Source organism: Triticum aestivum, chromosome 3A, assembly GCF_018294505.1.
Source record: "Triticum aestivum cultivar Chinese Spring chromosome 3A, IWGSC CS RefSeq v2.1, whole genome shotgun sequence".
Classification (NCBI taxonomy): Eukaryota; Viridiplantae; Streptophyta; class Magnoliopsida; order Poales; family Poaceae; genus Triticum; species Triticum aestivum.
In genome coordinates this window covers 41,319,455-41,333,458 of record NC_057800.1, presented here as the reverse complement: position 1 = coordinate 41,333,458, position 14,004 = coordinate 41,319,455, and the positions used below count along the sequence as shown (strand labels likewise).

Below are 14,004 nucleotides of genomic sequence, written 5' to 3'. Positions count from 1 at the left end.
ACAGTGATCTTGAGGGTTTCAGCCTGCTCAATATGCTCCTTGGTTATTACCACATCTCCCAGCTCGGGAACATAAACGGTTTTCCCACAATAATATTGGGCGCGCCTACTCTCATGTGTTGTTGGCACAACAAGCGAGGGGATTGATTGCGCCACCTGTTCTCCCAGCTGAGGAACAGTTTTACCGCATGTTTTGCCAGCTGATTTGCTCGACCTCGAGCTCACCTCTTTCTGTAGACGTGCTCGATTTAACTTCCTGAGGTGGCGCTCATAGTCTGTGTCAACAGGCTTGGGAGCTGGTGCGCTAGCCATAAGAATGAAGTGGTCAATCTTTTCCTCAGGCACATTCTCCCTTGGCGGCGGTGGCGGTTTCGGTGCAAAATGGGCTTCCACCTCGGCCTTCGATATGGCAGCATTTTCCTCCTCGGACTTGTCGTAAGGCCTCTGCGGAACAGGCGCGAGGCTGCTTGGACCATATTGAAATTGCTTGCCTCCGCCTGTACCTCCAGTACTACCTCGACTTGTACCGCTACGCACCATAGCTGAGGCGGCTCTCTTCCGTGATTGCTGAGGCGGCGAAGACAGCTGACGTGGCTGAGTTGGAGGAGGAGGAGTGGCCTAAAGCTGTGCCGGACTTGGAGGAGGCACTACTAGGGAAAAGCCTAGCAGCAGCGCTAGTTTTGGGCCTATTAGTAGCGCGGGGGCCGGCGCTACTAATAAGGCGCTATAGCTAACGTATAGCAGTAGCGCGGGTGCCACCCGCGCTCCGTTAGTAGTAGCGTGGGTAAAAACCCGCGCTACTACTAACCCGTGCTTTGAAAAAAATTGATTTTTTTGAATTTTTTGCCCGAATTTACAAATTTCTGAATTATTTTAAGCTCTAATCTCTAATCACCCTCATCTCTGCTCAATTTAATCTCTAATCACCCCTCATCATTCCAAATCTTCTACCTTCCCGGACGTCACCCATCCTCTCACTACTCCAGCCTGAGCATGCTTAACTTCTGGGTTCTATTCTCCCTCGATTCCAAGTCTGCACTTGTTGTTTTCCTGACAACAGTAAGTTGTCAATCCTGTTAACCCTCGGGAGTTTAGCTTGAGCATGAAGTCACACATTTCACTTTTTGAGTTTAAAACTATTGTTCTATAAAACAATTATTATTTAGTAACACTAATATTTCTTGAACAAGGATTTGACCACAATTTGACCAAAGTTTGACCACAGTTTGACCAGATTTGACCAAAATTCAAAAAAACTAAAATAATTATTTAGTAACACTACTATTCTTCAATAATTATTTAGTAACACTAATACTTCTTGAATAAGTAGTTTGACCACAGTTTGACCAGATTTGACCAAAATTAAAAAAAAAACTGAAACTTGAGCATAACTTTTTTTCCTTTTAGAATTTGAGGATTCTAAAAATTTGCAAACAGGATTCGATTTGCTCTTGCTGCCGCTGGAATTTGACTGCCAAGTCCGCGTGCGCTGATTCTAGGCCTTGAAGGCGTTCATAGTCCAGCTTCCTCTGCTCCTCCTCCATCTTCCTCTTCTTCTCCTCCGCAATCTTCTTTCTCGCACGGGTTCTGTAGTCGGTGTTCCAGCCAAAAACCCCTCATACCACGGAATAGCGCCCTTGCCTCGTGTTCTTCCCGGGTGTTCAGGATTTCCCAGGGCAGGTGTAAGCTCGTCGTTCTCTCTGTTGGGCTGGAACACCCCCGATCGAGCCTCTTCTATTGCAACAAGTAGCTTATCTTCGGCTCCGTCCAGACATACCTTCTTCGAAACTTTGCCTGTCTTCGGGTCCAACTCCCCCCCATGCGCATAGAACCAAGTCCTGCACCTGGGGGGCCAACTCAATGTTTCTTGAGTGACACCTGCATCCTCCATCTCTTTCTCAGACTTATCCCACTTAGGCATTCCCACCGCATAGCCACCTGGCCCTAGCTTATGGAACTTATCCTTTTTTTTGGCTTTGGCCTTGTTTATTCTCGACCGTTCCTTAGATAATTCCGAATCCTTGAATTTCACGAAATCGCCCCCAATGAGCACTTTGCTTCTCTAGTGTTCCCTCGAATACTGGAGCCTTCGTTCCTCCCTTGACGTACTTGTCCCATTCACGATTCTTATGGTTGTTGAATGCAACCGCCATCTTCCTAAGATCAGCATCCTTGACTTTCTCCACATTTGCATCTGTGAAATGATCTGGTAGGGTGAAATGTTCCATGAGCGTTTCCCAAAGCAGAAGTTTTTGTCTGTCGTCGACAAAAGTAACTCCTAGACATGGCTTTGCTGGCTCTCTCCATTCTTGAAGAGAGATCGGGAGTTGGTCCTTCACAAGAACTCCGCACTGATGAATGAACTTGTCCGCAATCTTCTTAGGTGCTAATGGTTCACCATTAGGTTTGATGGCCTCGATATTCTACTTTACGCCCTCCTTCAACTTTTTGTTCGGGCCTCGTTTCCTGGTGCCTGAAAATTTGCTCGATCCGGATGGCTGAAAAAAGAAAGATCGATTCGTTAATATATCTTCAAGTCATTTAAAACATGTGATGATCACCAGATGCCTGCTTATATAAATATATATACCTCGCCGGTCTATGTTGTTTCAAGATCAACATTTTCGTTCTGAACATTTTGATATATTATACGTTTTTTTCTGACATCGCATGCAAAAGTTATAGCCGTTTTACATTTTCCCTACACTTTTTGCAAAACATGTCCAAATTTAAGTTTTTAAATTTTCCTAACTAGTAGATGTAGTAACATAACTACATCTCAAAGGATTTTAATTTTTGAAACATTTTGATATATTATACGTTTTTTTCTAACATCGTATGCAAAAGTTATAGACGTTTTTACATTTTCCCTACACTTTTTGCAAAACATGTCCAAATTTAAGTTTTTAAATTTTCCTAACTAGTAGATGTAGTAACATAACTACATCTCGAAGGATTTTAATTTTTGAAGTTTTTATCATTTTCTTTTGCTTTTTACAAAACCGAAAAGGCGATCCACCGGGGGGGGGGGGCAGAGTTTCAAAATGGGACCTTTAGTAGTAGCGAGGGTTTTTACCCCTCGCTACTACTATGGCATGTCCCGAAGAGGCACGGTTGAGATCTCTTAGTAGTAGCGAGGGGTAAAAACTTAGTAGTAGTGTGGGTTTATAACCCTCGCTACTACTATGGCATGGCCCAGGGGCACGGTAGAGACCGCTTAGTAGTACCGAGGGGTAAAAACCAGCGCTACTGCTATCAACTTAGTAGTACCGAGGGTTAAAAACCCGCGCTACTACTATGGCATGTCCCGCGGGGCACGGTAGAGACCGCTTAGTAGTAGCGAGGGTTAAAAACCGGTGCTACTGCTATCAACTTAGTAGTAGCGAGGGTTAAAAACCCGCGCTACTAGTAAGTAGCAGTAGCGAGGGATATAAACCCGCGCTGCTAGTAAGCGTCTGTGTATAAGCTTTTCCCTAGTAGTGAGGAGTGGCCTGATGCTTTGCCGGACTTGGAGGAGGAGGAGTGGCCTGAAGCTGCGCCGGACTCGGAGGAGTGGCCTGACGCGTTGGTGGACTTGGAGGAGCGGGAGTCTGTTGACTCGGTGGCGGACTTCGACGAGGAGTCGGATGACGCGGTGTCGGTGGCCTTCGAAAGATGATGCAATCCTTTCTCCATAGGATGATACGATGGTTGGCCTCTCCCAGTGTGTGCTCCTCGTCACCTCCAGGAATGTCAAGCTCTAGCCCCGAATATTGGTCCACCACCTCATCAACCAAGACACGAGCATAGCCCGCTGGAATCGGATTGCAATGGAAGGTTTCCTCGGGGGGATTTGTAAAAGCAACGGCGTCCGCCACCTTCATGGATATGTTCTTCATTTTGAAGTGTAGCTCACAGTTAGTGTTCTCCATGATGTAATCCACTGGGTAGCTATCCAGCAATGCATCGCCCAAGGAGGAACCCACGCTGCTTCTCGGCATGGATGGGACGGTGCTATCCAATGCTGGATCATCCGCTAGCTGCTGCAGCTGCTGAGACCCCCTTTGCTGGCTAAGTGAGTCGATCTGCTCCTGCTGCCGCTGGAATTTGACTGCCAAGTCCGTGCGCTGATTCTAGGCCTTGAAGGCGTTCATAGTCCAACTTCCTCTGCTCCTCCTCCATCTTCCTCTTCTTCTCCTCTGCAATCTTCTTTCTCGCACGGGTTCTGTAGTCGGCGTTCTAGTCCGAAAACCCCTCATACCACGGAATAGCGCCCTCGCCTCGTGTTCTTCTCGGGTGTTCAGGATTTCCCAGGGCACGCGTAAGCTCGTCGTTCTCTCTGTTGGGCTGGAACACCCCTGATCGAGCCTCTTCTATTGCAACAAGTAGCTTATCTTCGGCTCCGTCCAGACATGCCTTCTTCGAAACTTTGCCTGTCTTCGGGTCCAACTCCCCCCATGCGCATAGAACCAAGTCCTGCACCTGGGGGGCCAGCTCAATGTTTCTGGAGTGACACCTGCATCCTCCATCTCTTTCTCAGACTTATCCCACTTAGGCATTCCCACCGCATAGCCACCTGGCCCCAGCTTATGGAACTTATCCTTTTTGCGGCATTGGCCTTGTTTATTCTCGACCGTTCCTTAGATAATTCCGAATCCTTGAATTTCACGAAATCGTCCCAATGAGAACTTTGCTTCTCTAGTGTTCCCTCGAATACTGGAGTCTTCCTTCCTCCCTTGACGTACTTGTCCCATTCACGATTCTTGTGGTTGTTGAATGCAACCGCCATCTTCCTAAGAGCAGCATCCTTGACTTTCTCCACATCTGCATCTGTGAAATGATCTGGTAGGGTGAAATGTTCCATGAGCGTTTCCCAAAGCAGAAGTTTTTGTCTGTCGTCGACAAAAGTAACTCCTGGACGTGGCTTTGCTGGCTCTCTCCATTCTTGAAGGGAGATCGGGAGTTGGTCCTTCACAAGAACTCCGCACTGACGAATGAACTTGTCCGCAATCTTCTTAGGCGCTAATGGTTTGCCATTAGGTTTGATGGCCTCGATATTGTACTTTACGCCCTCCTTCAACTTTTTGTTCGGGCCTCGTTTCCTATTGCCTGAAGATTTGCTCGATCCGGATGGCTGAAAGAAGAAAGATCGATTCGTTAATATATCTTCAAGTCATTTAAAACATGTGATGATCACCAGATGCCTGCTTATATAAATATATATACCTCGCCGGTCTTTGTTGTTTCAAGATCAACATTTTCTTTGTCATGCTCATAGTTCATGACTTCATCAATTCGGTCGTCGCGATCGAATATCATATCACCCTCCCCGGTGTTGTTTAGATATTCGGAGCCGTCATAATCTTCTTCATTCTGATCATCATCTGGCCCGCGAGGATTGCGTATGATATTGAACAGGGCCTCTTTTCCCTCTGTGTCGGTATTGTCCGCCATAGGTTTTATTTAAATAATCCAAAAGAAATATATTCAAATTACAATGCATGGATGCAATCAATTAATAAGGAAAAATTGAATCAATCATAGTACATAATAAGCATCATCGAATATAATCTCGAATACATCATCTCGAATAATAGATATAATCTCGAATACATCGTCTCGAATAATAGATATAATCTCAAATACATCGTCTCGAATAATAGATATAATATCAAATACATCACTAGCTAGCTAGCTAGCAAGCTAATAAAGATCGAATACTACAGAGTAATCTAGGCCACTCGTGGTTCCTGAGGTGCGGGCGGTGGACACCCAGAGAGAAGGAACGATCACTGGATCATAGCTCGGGTGATCTCCCAAAAGAACCTGCCAGGTATTAGAGAACATGACGTCCATAGCAGCCATGTAGCGATGGGCGTGCTCGTCCTCCTCCCTGACACGGCGACATACCACCTCCGGCGGGGCCGGCTCCCTCCGCACCGAAAGTGGCCCACGCGAACGCCACCAAAGGAGATCAGGGTCGACGACGGGACCCAGGGCCGGGTTCCTCACCAAGCGTCGCGCCCCTGAAGGTAGCACCTCCAAGTGCCAGCCCGGCGGAGCCCAGTCCTGGACATGGGTCATCTGAACCAGGACGTCATCGCGAACGGGTCGACGGCGAGGATGCGGGCCGGGCATCGTCGACAACAAATACTATATGTCGCAAAAGTAAAGTAACATTTTTCAAATGATGGATTGTGATTTCATATATGCAAATTCTAAATTTTATAACTAAAACTAATATTTATAATATTTCTATAACTAAAACTAACATTTCTAATATTTCTATAACTAGAAAACATTTCTATATAACTAACATTTCTATATAACTAACATTTCTAATATTTCTTTATAACTAACATTTCTATATAACTAACATTTCTAATATTTCTATAACTAAAAAACATTTCTATATAACTAACATTTCTAATAATTATATAACTAAAAAATAGAAAGATTGCTAACATTTCTATAACAATGTGTGTGTGTGTGTGGTACATGGCGGCCAGGGCAGAAACTCACCGGCGAGGCGCGACGACGGGGGGCGGCGATGGGGATGGGGCGGCGATGATGGGGACGGGGACGGGCCGGGCAGGGACGATGGGAGGACGGGGCGGGGCGCGGCAACGGGGCGCGGCGCGGCAACGGGGATGACGGGGACGGGGACGGCGACGGCGACGGACGGGGATGGGGGCGGCGACAAGGGGCGGCGGCGGCGGGTCAGAGGAGAAAGAAGTAGAGGGAGGGATGAGAAACTCACAATTTTTTTGAAGTGTTTTCTTATCTAGAACAACCTTTAGTACCGGTTGGAGCCACCAACCGGTACTAAAGGTCTGTTTTGGCCAGGCCAAGCGGCGGGAACGGCACCCCTTCAGTACCGGGTGGTGGCTCCAACCGGTACTAAAGACCCCCCTCTTTAGTACCGGTTTGAGCCACCACCCGGTACTAAAGGGGGTGCACTGGCGCAGGTGCGGTGCGTCATGTTTAGTCCCACCTTGCTAGCCGAGGGGCGTCCACACTGGTTTATAAGCCCCGGTGCGGTAGCTCCCTCGAGCTCCTCTCCAAAGTAGGCCTACTGGGCCTAAATGTTCTGTGCTGCCCTGTGGGCCTATTGGGCCTTTGCGGGTCTTCATCCTGGCCCAACAACAGGTTGGGTTTATAGTCGTATGCAGGCCGCTGTGGCGCAGTATGTGGGCTTTTTTCTTCTTTTTTTGCTTTATTTATTTTTTTTATTTTTTTTGAGTTGTCTTTTACTGTATTTAGAGTTTCTTAGTGAATATTTTTGCTTTAGGTACAAAAAATTACAAACTTTCTGTTAGTACCGGTAGTTTACAAATTTGAATAGTTTAAATTTTGAATTATTTGAAATTTGTGTGAATCACTAGTTTATGAATAACTTAACTTTGAAGATAGATTTTTCAGTGATTCTTTTTTCTTATGTTTAATATTAGTGTGTTTTATCATTATATTCAATTTGGTAATGCTTAGGTTATTTAAAAATGAAATGCCTTTGTAACGGATGAGTTTACGTCCGAAAATTATCCATTTTGTATACGAAGTGCATCCAGTTTTTGCGGTAACCCTCTCTACTTTTTTGCACATGCTATGTGAGTGAAATTATGATACCATGCCTACTTTCAACCTTTTCTGAGTTCATTTGAAATGCTTTTCAATTTCAGGGTCAATTAGCTGAAAAAATCAATAAATGCATGAAAGAATTTGCTTGCACATAAAATTTCTTCGCGTTTCAAATGCCAAAACACATAACTAGCTACCCTAACTATTATAGAGATTTCCTCCTGGGTGTGAAACACAGAAGAAAGTGATGATAGTGAAGCCGATCACATCCCAGATCTTTGGGTGTGAAACTTTTTCTTCGTGTGTGTCCCTTTGCGTCGTAGCCATGGAAAATCTTCATCATTTAACTGGATGCTCGGGTGAATATTCATGTGGAGCAATTTCATCAAACTTTTCATAATCTCCTGACATGTCTGTCTTGTCATCCAATTCCACGATGTTTCTCTTCCCAGAAAGAACTATGTGCCGCTTTAGCTCATCGTACGATGCATTCGCTTCCTTATCTTTTCTTTTTCTCGGCTTGGTAGACATGTCCTTCACATAGAAAACCTGTGCCAAATCATTGGTTAGGACGAATGGTTTGTCTGCACACGGAAGATTGTTGAGATCCACTGTTTTCATTCCGTACTGCGGGTCTTCCATTACCCCGCCTCGTGTCATATTGACCCATTTGCACCGAAACAAAGGGACCTTCAAACCACGTCGATAGTCAAGTTCCCATATGTCCTGTATATAACCATAATATGTTTCCTTTCCCGTCTTGGTTTCTGCATCAAAGCGGACACCACTGTTTTGGTTGGTGCTCTTCTTATCTTGGGCGATCGTGTAAAATGTATTACCATTTATCTCATACCCTGTGAAAGTCATTATATTCGAAGATGGTAAGTGGGACAGCAAGTACAGGTCATCTTGAATAGAGGCGTCATGCAATGTACGTGTCTGCAACCAGCTGGCGAAACTCCTAGTTTGTTCACGTGTAATCCAGTCATCAGACCGCTTCGGGTGTTTGGAGCGTAGCAAATTCTTGTGTTCATCCATATACGGAGCCACCAAGGCGAAATTCTGTAGAACTGTGTAGTGTGCTTCAGTGAGAGAATGTTCGTCCATACATACTATTTGTTCCCCTCCTGGCGTGCCTTTTCCATCCAGTCTGCCCTTATGCCGTGATTCAGGAACACCAATCGGCTTAAGGTCAGGAATAAAGTCAATACAAAACTCAATGACCACCTCATTTTCATGGCCCTTGGAGATGCTTCCTTCTGGCCTAGCACGGTTATGAACATATTTCTTTAAGACTCCCATGAACCTCTCATAGGGAAACATATTGTGTAGAAATACAGGATCCAAAATGTTAATCTTTTCGCATAGGTGAACTAGGACGTGTGTCATGATGTTGAAGAAGGATGGTGGGAACACCAACTCGAAACTGACAAGACATTGCACCAAATCATTGTCTAACCTTGGTATGATTTCTAGATCGATTACCTTCTGAGAGATTGCATTGAGGAATGCACATTGCTTCACAATGGCTAATCGAACGTTTTCCGGTAGAAGCCCCCTCAATGCAACCGGAAGCAGTTGCGTCATAATCACGTGGCAATCATGAGACTTTAGGTTCTGGAACTTTTTCTCTGCCATATTTATTATTCCCTTTATATTCGACGAGAAGCCAGATGGTACCTTAATACTGAGCAGGCATTCGAAGAAGATTTCCTTCTCTTCTTTGGTAAGAGCATAGCTTGTATGACCCTGATGTATGCCGTATTTTCCGTGCATATATTGCTGGTCCTCCCGTGCCTCAGGTGTATCTTTTGTCTTCCCATACACGCCCAAGAAGCCAAGCAGAGTCACACAAAAATTCTTTGTCACGTGCATCACGTCGATTGGGGAGCGGACCTCTAGGTCTTTCCAATAGGGCAGGTCCCAAAATATAGATTTCTTCTTCCACATGGGTGCGCGTCCGTCATCGTCATTCGGAACAGGTTGTCCTCCAGGACCCTTTCCAAAGACCACCTTCAAATCCTTGAACATATCATGTACATCAGCACCAGTACGGTGGCGAGGCTTCGTCCGGTGATCCGCCTCACCTTTGAAATGCTTGCCTTTCTTTCTTACGGGATGCCTGATCGGAAGAAATCGACGATGTCCCAGGTCAGCCTGGACGACACGAGCAAGCTTTGCGGCCCGCTCGTGGCCCGTTCAGGACCAGACCGTACGGTCCAGGCCCGGTAGAAAAACAGGACGGGCCGGGCCCAGAAATACAGACCGCAAAAAGTTTGGTCCGGTCCGGTCTTTAACCGGGCCGACCGAGCGGACCGCTGGCGCAGCAAGGCCCATCTGGCTGGACAGATCGAGGCATCGAGCGAACCCCCTCCCCTCGTTCCATTCCCCCTCCCCCCCTCCCCTCGCTCTCCTCTCCTCACAGTGCCTCCTCCTCTCCAATCCCAAACCCTAACCCTTCATCGACGGCGCCATCGCCCACGGCTTCTCCCCTTCATCGACGGCGCCATCGCCCGCGGCCTCTCCCCTTCATCGATGGCGCCATCGCCGGCGGCCTCTCCCCTTCATCTACGGCGCCATCGCCCGCGGCCTCTCCCCTTCATCGACGGTGCCATCTCGTCCGAGTACGAGCTGGAGGAGCACGTGTACGTCGGGGACGCAGCAAGGCCAGCACGCCATCGGTCCCGTCTTCCCTGGTTCCTCGCCGAGCGCCACGAAGAGGAAGAGGTAACCTGACCTGTAACCCCGCCAAACTGAGATGATTCAGTGCTGAACTTAGATAGGTGATCTAGAGATCTAGTGTTTGAACAAGAAACTTTCTGAATTTTCTGAACTTATGTAAGAGTTTCTGAATTTTCTGAACTTATGTAACAGTTTCTGAATTTTCTGAACTAATGTATCTAGAGTTTCTGAATTTTATGAACTAATGTAATAGTTTCAGTAGATGTAGTGTTTCAACAGCAAACTTTAGTCAAGAGATTATACTGAAAAGTGACAATAGTTTCTGAAAAAATGCTTGATTATGCACTATTGCTAGATGACTATATGTTTGTTTGCACTAGTACTAGCTGATTTAACACGTTTGGTCAGGAGATGTAGTTCTGGAGAGTAGACAGTATGTGCAGAACGAGGTTTTCTATGCTACAACAAGAAGAAGATGAATTATTTGCACTTGATGGTTGATGTACTGACTGTAGATCTTATGTGCTGTTTTTTTTGTAGAGAATGGTGAAGGAGAAGGGGAATGAGAAGGGAAAGGGTGCTGGTAAGGAGAATGGGAAGCCGAAGGGTGCTGGTAAGGAGAATGGGAAGGCAAAGGCAAAGGAAAAGAGCTTGAATTACCTAATTAGGCAAGATTCGGCGCTGCCTCCTCTAGTTCCGAGGAAGAAGAGCAAACCTAAGGTGCAGATTAAGAAGGCGAAAGACTTTCCCAATGCCCCAATGGGAGAGTTAATTTGTAGGTTAAAAAAACACCCTCCGCCTCCTCCGCGTCTCCCCGACCGCACCGGTGCCGGCGTGCGTGCCGCGGAAGCCGCTGCCTCCGGCTCGGCAACTGGCTCCGAGCTGCCTCATGCATCTACTATTGTGGTAGAGGACGAGGAGAAGGAGGAGGACGACGAGGACGAGGACATGGATGAGGACAAGGACAAGGAATATGAGGAGCAGAATCTGTTTGTGGTTCCGCCATTGCAAGCGGGTGCTGATATGTCGGATGATGATACATCAGAGGGGTATAAGGAATCAGCAGATGAACTGGAAGGTGACACTATGTCCGAGGAATCACTTGTGCATGTTGTCTCTAGTGAGGAGGAGGCAAGAGAAAGGAAAAGGAAAAAGAACAAGAGGCCAAGAGCCAATGCTCCCGTTAGGACGTCATCCAATGTTTGGGCCCATTTTCACAAGGTCAAGGAGCCAGATGAGAAGACTGGAGAGATTGTGTTGAAGGCTGTTTGTAATTATTGTATTGATAAGAAGTATGCGTATACGCAAGGTGGCAGCACCTCAACTATTGGAAGGCATCATTTAAAATGTAAGAATTACAAGGCCAAGATGGCTAGGGATGCCATCCAAACAACTCTGGAATTGCGCAAAATCAATGGTACAGCAAGTGGTCCAACAATGCACCCCTCTATTGAGTATGACCAAGGAATTGTGAAGGAGCTTATTGCTAAGATGATATGTGTGCATGAGTATTCATTTAGAATGGTTGAACATGAGTGGTTCAACATTCTAATGAAGTGCATGAATCCAAATTATAAACCCATTGGAAGGAAGGCAATACGAGCCGAGTGCATGAGGGTCTACAAGAAAGAAAAAGAGGTGCTTAAATCTGTCCTAAAGGGTGTGAGCTCCATATGTCTAACTACAGATTTGTGGACAAGCAACCAAACCTTATCTTACATGTGTGTGGTTGCACACTACATAGATGGGAATTGGAATATGCAAACCCGTGTTCTTGCTTTCATAGAGTTGGACCCTCCTCACTCTGGAAATGTCATTGCGGATGCTCTCTATGCTTGTGTGGCAGAATGGAATATTGAGACCAAAATAATGTCCGTCACACTTGACAACGCTTCAAACAATGATGGTGCAGTCGATGCTTTGAAGGCCAAGTTCTTGTTTCGGAGAGGTATGCTTGTATGCATTCTGTTTTTACACATATGCTTGTTGTTTTTGCTCATATGCTTGTTGCTATGCTCATATAGAAGCTCTTTGTGCTCATATGCTTGCTGTTTTTGCCCACATGTTTGCTGTTTTTGCTCACATGCTTGCTATATTTGCTCACATGCTTGCTGTTTTTGCTCATATAAAAGTTGTCTATTGTAGGTAATGACTTCGAAGGACAGTATTTTCATATCCGTTGTTGTGCACACATCCTCAACTTGGTCGTGCAAGATGGGACGGAGGTCTTAGATAATTTGATAAACAGCTTGAGAGAGACGGTGAAGTACTTCAAGAGGTCACCTTCTCGTCTCCATGCTTTTGTTGCCACTTGCAAAAGCTTGGGTGTCAAAGTTGGTAATCATTTACACCTGGATTGTAAAAGAAGGTGGAGTTCAACCTATAAGATGATTAGCACTGCCCGTGATTATAAGGAAGCCTTGACCTCTCATGCTGGTTCCAATGCCAACTATGCTTGGACGCCGACAAACGCAGAGTGGGACATGTATGACCTTATCTCTCCATTACTTGAGAGTTTGGCTGAGGTGACAAATGCATTTTCAGGAAGTTTATATCCCACTTCGAACATCTTCTATCCATACATTGTTGGTGTCAAGCTTGCAATCAAACGTGCAATGACTAGTGATAGTGACCACTACAAGGAAATGGGTGAAGCCCAATTATGGCCAAGATAGCCAGGAGGTTCCTTACTATCCCGGCTACCTCCGTGTCTTCAGAATCTACCTTCAGCACGACCGGAAGGATTTTAGGTATGTCAACTCGTACTAATGAACTTTGGATATAAACTTGTCAAGTTCTCATCCTCAAACTAGTTTGTCTACTTGTGTGTATTAGATGACTACAGGAGTTCGTTAAAACCGGTTATGGTGGAGGCATTAGTTTGTGGTGCAAGTTATATAAAGGGTGCTCACGTTGACTTGAATCTGGTGGTATGTTTGCCATCTTTTCCTTACCTTTTTCTTTCTTTCTTTTTTGGTCTTGTTGTGATGTGAGCATTTGTCGAACTTCCACACTTGTAGCCGAGGGATGAGAATGAAGAGGATGATGTTGAAACCATCAAGTTACCCATCGTGGAGGAGATCAACGATTGGTAACAATTCTTCCTACATGTTTCACTTGGTATACGATACCAAACATTATTTATGTGAATGTTGCTTATCTTGTAGACACTCATCATGTGGATGTTGATCTTGATCTTGCTATTTTGGAGACGAATGTCAAAGTGATCTTTCTCATGGGAAGGCTACTTTTGCATTTGGGTTATGTTCGAACTTGTCAAGTCATGAACTGTGAAATGTCACAACTAGCTTGGAGATGAACCTCTCATTTGTGTTATGTTCAACTTGCCAATTGACATGGACTTGAAATTGTCATTGCAAGTTTGTAATCGTGTCGTTCAATGATGATAAGACATTATGTTTGTGGATGTGGTATTTGTGTTGCTTAACCTGATTTGTGATATGTTTGCTGTCAAAATCAGTTGTTTTGATGTCCAAAAAACAAAGGAAATGCTGTCCGAATGTAGTTATTTTTACTGTCCAAATTTAGTCCAGTGCCTGCTGTCCAAATGAATTGTTTGTGGATGTGATATATCTGCTGTTCCTGTCCAAACTTACCTGAAAATGTAGTGAGGAGTGATGACTTATCATATTACATCCATTCGTAAGCTTGTCACTATGTGATGCCTAAACAGTAGCTAAACTTATCTACTTGTTGTTGCACTTTTGCTTTATTTACTCTCCAAAAACAACAGATGCCTAAACTG

At 45.3% G+C, this 14,004-nt stretch overlaps 1 protein-coding gene across 1 annotated transcript; it reads left to right on the top strand.

The window, feature by feature from the left end:
- The first annotated feature begins 10,091 nt into the window (after positions 1-10,091).
- On the top strand, positions 10,092-13,665 carry LOC123056710 (uncharacterized). Its single transcript, XM_044480008.1, has 5 exons — positions 10,092-10,283; positions 10,779-11,013; positions 13,074-13,168; positions 13,259-13,329; positions 13,406-13,665. Coding segments are annotated over exons 1-5 (594 nt in total). The 3' UTR covers positions 13,407-13,665.
- The last annotated feature ends 339 nt before the right edge of the window (positions 13,666-14,004 follow it).

Coding starts and splice junctions, on each gene's coding strand:
- LOC123056710 (XM_044480008.1), top strand. CDS start 10,092: ATGGCGCCATCGCCGGCGGCCTCTCCCCTTCATCTACGGCGCCATCGC. Junction 10,284..10,778: donor AGCGCCACGAAGAGGAAGAG/GTAACCTGACCT, acceptor TTTTTTTTGTAG/AGAATGGTGAAGGAGAAGGG. Junction 11,014..13,073: donor CCCAATGGGAGAGTTAATTT/GTAGGTTAAAAA, acceptor TGTGTGTATTAG/ATGACTACAGGAGTTCGTTA.